The 6,699-nt window shown below is 44.8% G+C and overlaps 1 protein-coding gene across 1 annotated transcript; it reads right to left on the bottom strand.

Annotated features, from left to right (window-relative positions):
• Window positions 1-1,128: 1,128 nt before the first annotated feature.
• On the bottom strand, window positions 1,129-4,075 carry SARC_00740 (hypothetical protein; the record flags this gene model as incomplete). Its single annotated transcript, XM_014305544.1, has 5 exons — window positions 1,129-1,317; window positions 1,975-2,111; window positions 2,386-2,637; window positions 3,260-3,477; window positions 3,870-4,075. The coding sequence occupies 5 exons, from the start codon at window positions 4,073-4,075 to the stop codon at window positions 1,129-1,131; spliced, it is 1,002 nt and encodes a 333-aa protein (XP_014161019.1).
• Between the last annotated feature and the right edge of the window lie 2,624 nt (window positions 4,076-6,699).

Below are 6,699 nucleotides of genomic sequence, written 5' to 3'. Positions count from 1 at the left end.
ACGGCCTTTGAAGACACGCGTATATATATATGCGGTCTTACAGGCTTGTGTAGCATCTGCGAGTATGGCTAGGTAGTGTTCTATTGCTGCGATAGAGGCTTTCGTAATTGGGCTATAGTGGTGAATGTGCGCGTGCGGGTGCGATCACATGAGCTGAGCGTGGAATGGATGTCATTTTGCTACGCATGATCATCTCCATCGCAGCTACACGTGTGGCGAGTGCTGAACGAACACGAACCAAGATCACAGTTTTAATACTATATGTAGTCATAGCCATTAATACTATATGTAGTCATAGCCATTAATACTATATGTAGTCATAGCCACACGCATGAGAGCATCAATCAGAGCACGCCTCACGCACTCATCTACGATAGAACGTACAACAACTAGTGAAGCATGGACTTTCTCACATGCTACATAGCAAACACAAAACAAAATTACTAACCCTACAATAATCGATTCCATCTTTACACTGTCCACTTTCCATATAGTCATGCATGTACACACCCCTCCAATGGAAAGCATTGGAATATATGACGGGTGATTTAGCACCCCACGACACGATTATTTTGGCACAAGGTCTAAAACAGCCTATTATGATGGATGAATGGCCGCAGGCGCGTAATTTAGTAACACAGGAAAATAAATCACAAGAAAATGCCGGGTATGTACTTGAATCAAACCCTAAAAAAATAAGTCACAAGAAAATGTAGGGTATGTACTTGAATTTGTTCACTACACCTGCCCTGGGCAATTCAGTGCTCTCATATTACGAACTATTCTATCACGTGGTTTCTGAGCATGCAGTGCTCCCGACAACCGAGACAATTGAAAACGTTATATTGAAGGCGAAAAACCCATAGCCTTCTGTTTGAGTTAGAAGGCTATGAAAAAAACCCTCTGGTATATGAAACGCTGCGGCATGCCCAGACAGCTCCAACCCCATACTGCAACAGTTGCGCAACTATTTAATTAGGTGCCTGTCCCGTTAGTATGTACAAGTACACAAGTTTAGTCGTCCTATCAGCGTGTGCTGTATTTGCCTGAGTTTCTTTCTATGACAATTAGTTCTTATTATTCACTAGTTTATCGACTTATGAGAATTAATTTTTATTATTCACTAGTTTATCGACTATGGGTATGTGATGGCCCGCGTCCATAGAACATTTTGCGTAGCTCATCCGCCCAGAAAACAGACGACGACAGTATCACAATGAACACCACATCTGACAGCTCTAACGCTTCACACTGGAACACACTCTGCAGAGGAGGGAAGTATATGACCAGCAGTTGCCCTACGATAGATCCACCCACCTGCGTAGAAAGGTGGATCGCAAATGCGCGTGTGAGTGCTTGTGTCGTGAGTGGAGAAGACCGTGTTTGTGTCTTGAGAGTTTTGGAGATGAAGGGTTAAAGTTTTAGGGGTTGATATGTTTCACAACCTTAGTGTGTAGAAACTTTATAGGCATTTTATAGATATTTTACATAGACGATATATGCAGACATTATATATAAAAACTTTATAGACATTTATATATAAATATTTTACATAGACGCTAAATATAAACATTCCATTCTATAGACAATTTATAAAGAAACTTTATAGACATTTATATAGCCGTTATATATAAACATTCTATAAACAATTTATATAGAAACTTTAGGAACATTCCATGTGCATTTTATATACATTTTGTATAAATATCATTACAGACAATTCACATAGAAACATCATAGACATTTTATAACATTCATTATAACCTCGAACATGTCGCATCGTATAATACTATTCACATCCAATCTAAAGTACAGCGATGCTGCAAATGAAGCTGTTCAGCCATCTAACCAGACTTGTATTATACACAATTGACGTGCGAGTGTAGCGGGTTCACTCCCCTGCAACACACACAAGCACACAGCATCACAATAGACAACACACACAAGCACACAACACCACAATAGACAACATACCGCCCAACACAGTGGGACATTGGTGAAGAATCCAATCCTGAATATTGACTTGTCAGCCGAGCGACAGCACATGGCGTTGAACATATCGAACATCACAAACGTCGTAAATGACATTGTAGTCGTCCTGGCGCTCACTTCTGTTGCCTGAGGAGCGTAAAGCACGATGACAGCAGCGTGTGACACGGTGTCAGTAGTTGGTTGCGAATGTTAAACATGCCGAACTGCACACTCAGCACATAACACCACAAGCTGTTTGTGAAAAGATACACTCAGCACATAACACCACAAACTGTTTGTGAAGAGATACACTCAGCACATAACACCACAAACTGTTTGTTAAAAAGATACACTCAGCAGCACACGAGCACACGCCACACCAATGGCGACCGTCCACCGCACATGCGACATGACTTACATCGCCCATCTCGTGCGTGAAGACGTACAACGACCCCGCAATGATGAAGACGGCACTCAGCACAACGTTCTCCAGCAGTGACCGTGTGATGATTGGTTCACTGAGTGCGCGTGGGGGGCGTTTCATGACATCTTGGTCGACGGGCTCTACGCCCAAACTCTGTGCCGGTGGGCCGTCCATGATAATGTTGATCCAGAGTATTTGCATGGCATTCAGCGGACTAGGGTAGCCTAACAAATTAGCAATACCTGCGGATATGGGTGCAAGCAAAGGAGCAAACTTGGTGAATGTTAGAGCCCGTATGAAATATGAGGACAATAAACCGGTTGCGCATGTTTTTATACACACATACACGCACACACACACACATATATATATATATACCTACACACACATATACACACATATACACAGACACACACATATATATATATATATATATACATATATACATATATACATATATATACTAATACACATGCACAGACACATAAACATCTAACTACTTAATTCAAAGCGTTGTTTGAGAAACGTCCACATGTGTATACACTCAGTGTTCAAAAGATATCCATCTTGTCTGAGCACCGAGATGGTAGTCGCATCTATCAACCCATGCCACACATACCCTAACCTTCTAAATTAGACACAAAATTGGTAAGGAAATGTGCATTCAGCAAGTAAATCTGTTGGATATTTTGCACTAGCCTATACAGTACACATATAGAGGGTCACATGATTCTCACTTCCACATTCTATATTCGAGGGATTATATGGGCACAACCAGGTGTAGATAACACTCGAGCCTACAGATACAAGTCATAGGCATTCGCTGAACACCCACACACACCCCACCCACCCACCCAGACCCACCGACAGTGCCCATGGCTGCAGCTGACGAGCTCAGTTGAAAACGGACGAAGTTGCGGATATTGAAGAAGATGCTCTTGCCCTCCTCGATGGCGCTGAGGATGGTCGAGAAGTCGTCGTCAATCAGGATCATGTCAGCTGCTTCCTTGCACACGTCAGTGCCTGTGGTGCCCATGGCCACACCGATGTCTGCCTGCTTCATGGCGGGTGCGTCGTTCACGCTGCAGATAACACAATCAAGGGACGGCGAAGGTTAGCGTTGTGACACTACGTGGTAAGAGAGTTAGAAGACACACAAGCAGATCAACCCAATGCTGTATGGAGCAATCAGATGGCAATCAAATGTAAATACACGGAGAAACAACAAAACAAACACACACAATCACGAAACACAACAAAGCACACACAATCACAAAACACAACAAACACACACAATCAACGCACGACTAGCACACAGATCAGCAAGATTCATCTGTGGCATAGTCCGACACGCCTGTCCACCACCGCACCACCACATACACCACACACTCTCCTGACACACACACACTCGTCTCTCACACGCACACTCTCCTGTCATACACACACTCTTATATCATACACACACAGCCCCTACCCGTCGCCTGTCATGGCCACGACGTGCCCTCTGGCCTGGAAGGCGTTGATAATTTTGAGTTTGTGTCTGGGTGACGTGCGGTAGAACACGCGCGTAGACACGACGGCATTCTCCAACTCAGCGCCACTCATCTGCTCCATCTGACTGCCCGACAGCACACCGTGTCTGCCCTCAGTGTAGATGCCTATCTTGGTGGCAATGGCCATGGCTGCACGATGGGAAGGCGCGGTGATGTAGGCACAGGGATGTAGGTACAGGGATGTATGTACAATGATGTAGGTACAGGGATGTAGGTACAGTGATGTGGGTACAGGGATGTAGGTACAGTGATGTGGGTACAGGGATGTAGGTACAGGGATGTATGTACAGTGATGTAGGTATAGGGATGGAGGTACAGTGATGTAGGTACAGTGATGTAGGTGCAGTGATGTGGGTACAGTGATGGAGAGGTATAGTGGTGTAGGTGCAGTGATGTAGGTACAGTGGTGTAGGTGCAGTGATGTAGGTACAGTGATGGAGGTACAGTGATTGAGGTACAGTGATGTAGGTGCAGTGAAGTGGGTACAGGGATGTAGGTACAGTGATGTAGGTGCAGTGGTATAGGTACAGGGATGTAGGTACAGTGATGGAGGTACAGTGATGTAGGTACAGTGATGGAGGTACAGTGATGTGGGTACAGGGATGGAGGTACAGTGATGTAGGTACAGGTGTGAGTGCAATGTGCACTACCGGTCGCCTGAGCACAATTGAGGTTCCACTGTTAAGCAGACTCGTGGATGGTTGGGTAGTGAGTGAGCGTGTGTATTTCTGAAGTACGTTCGTGTAGGTACCAGCGGGATTGACTGTGGTGTGTTAGCGTATGGCTCACCCACAGCAGTTTTGGGTAGGACAAGTGGTGTAGATATATGTGACCTTAGTGGAGTACAACTATGTAGATGAAGACACTGGAGTATAACTATGTAGATGAAGACACTGGAGTATAACTATGTAGATGAAGACACTGGAGTATAACTATGTAGATGAAGACACTGGAGTAGGGCTCCCGCTTTCAGGAAGGATGGCTCTAAGATATAACTATGTAGATGAAGACACTGGAGCATAACTATGTAGATGAAGACACTGGAGTATAACTATGTAGATGAAGACACTGGAGCATAACTATGTAGATGAAGACACTGGAGTATAACTATGTAGATGAAGACACTGGAGTATAACTATGTAGATGAAGACACTGCCAAAGAGAACCAAAGCGCCGGGTAGGCAAGCACAACGTTGAGAAAAAGAGCTTTGTGAACGCACACTATGCAAGCCTTCTCCTGCGAAGCGTCACGTGAAAGTAGCTGTGTAGTGATTGGTTTTGCGCAACCTAAGATATCGACCCAATCTGCACAATGAAGACAATTGCACCAGCTGAATCGACTTCATATGCGGACCCAACTTACAGCAAACAGAGGTTACGGAATAGGCCCAACTTACAGTACATAGACGTTACGCAATAGACCCAACTTACAGCACATAGACGTTAGGCAATAGGCCCAACTTACAGCATATAGACGTTACGCAATAGGCCCAACTTACAGCACATAGACGTTACACAATAGCAGTCACATAGGTGATATATCAAGCAGTCCAAGAAATAAGTAACAAGCAGTAGGTATGCAGGGGGTGTGTATCGTCCCACTGGCCTATCTTCAGTGGCATTGCGATGCAGCAGCTATACATATGCGCATCGTCAACGCAAACCCTACAACCCTGAAGCCCAAGACAACACATCGAGTGCACACAACCCGTGGCACCACCCACCCGTTTCCTGGGCATCCCCTGTGACCATGCACACAGTCACGCCACTCTTCTGCAGCCGCGCGATGGATTGGTCCACGCCTGTCCGCGGTGGGTCGTAGATACCCACGATGCTGCACCCGAATGCGAATAAAAGGGACACCGGGTCATTGGGAGGCACAAGGAAAACGGGACAATAGACACCCAGAAATTAAATAACGGGGACACCGGGTCATTGGGAGACACAAGGAAAACGGGACAATGTAAGTCCAGAAATTAAACAACGGGGACACCCGGTCATTGGGAGACACAAGGAAAACGGGACAATGTAAGCCCAGAAATTAAACAACGGGGACACCTGGTCATTGGGAGACACATGGGGTAGAATTACGTGGGGCATTGTCGAGGCTTAAACTTATTGAAGAGTAAACGTTGGGACACAAAAAAGAGAAAAAGAACCAGCGCAGTGTGGGGAGATGCAGTCGAAATGGGACAACGTAGAGAAACAAGAACAGCCATTTACTAGCAGACGCAGCAGACAGCAACTGCAGTCGCATATGTCACACACTGCAACACCGTGACACTGATGTGCTGAGATACTGATGTATTGATAAATTAGGGACATTGATGTATGAATGCATTAGAGACACTAATGTATTACTACCTTCGAGACACTAATGTATTAATACGTTAGAGACACTAATGTATTGTGTACTGATGTATTGATGCACTGGGACACTAGTGTATTGATGTTAGTAAGCAATGAACTCCGATCCCAATCAGAGACGCGAAGCAGACAACAACGGCAATTCTGAATTCGTGCAAGAACAACCCATGGATCAGCAGACACAGACAAACAGTCACAGATGTAGACACAGAAAAACAGTCACAGATGTAGACACAGAAAACAGTCACAGATGTAGACACAGAAAACAGTCACAGATGTAGACGCAGAAAAACAGTCACAGATGTAGACACAGAAAAACAGTCACAGATGTAGACACAGACAAACAGTCACAGATGTAGACACAGACAAACAGTCCCAGATGTA

Source organism: Sphaeroforma arctica (genome assembly GCF_001186125.1).
Source record: "Sphaeroforma arctica JP610 unplaced genomic scaffold supercont1.26, whole genome shotgun sequence".
In the NCBI taxonomy this organism is placed as follows: Eukaryota; class Ichthyosporea; order Ichthyophonida; genus Sphaeroforma; species Sphaeroforma arctica.
This window is presented reverse-complemented; position numbering and strand designations above follow the sequence as displayed.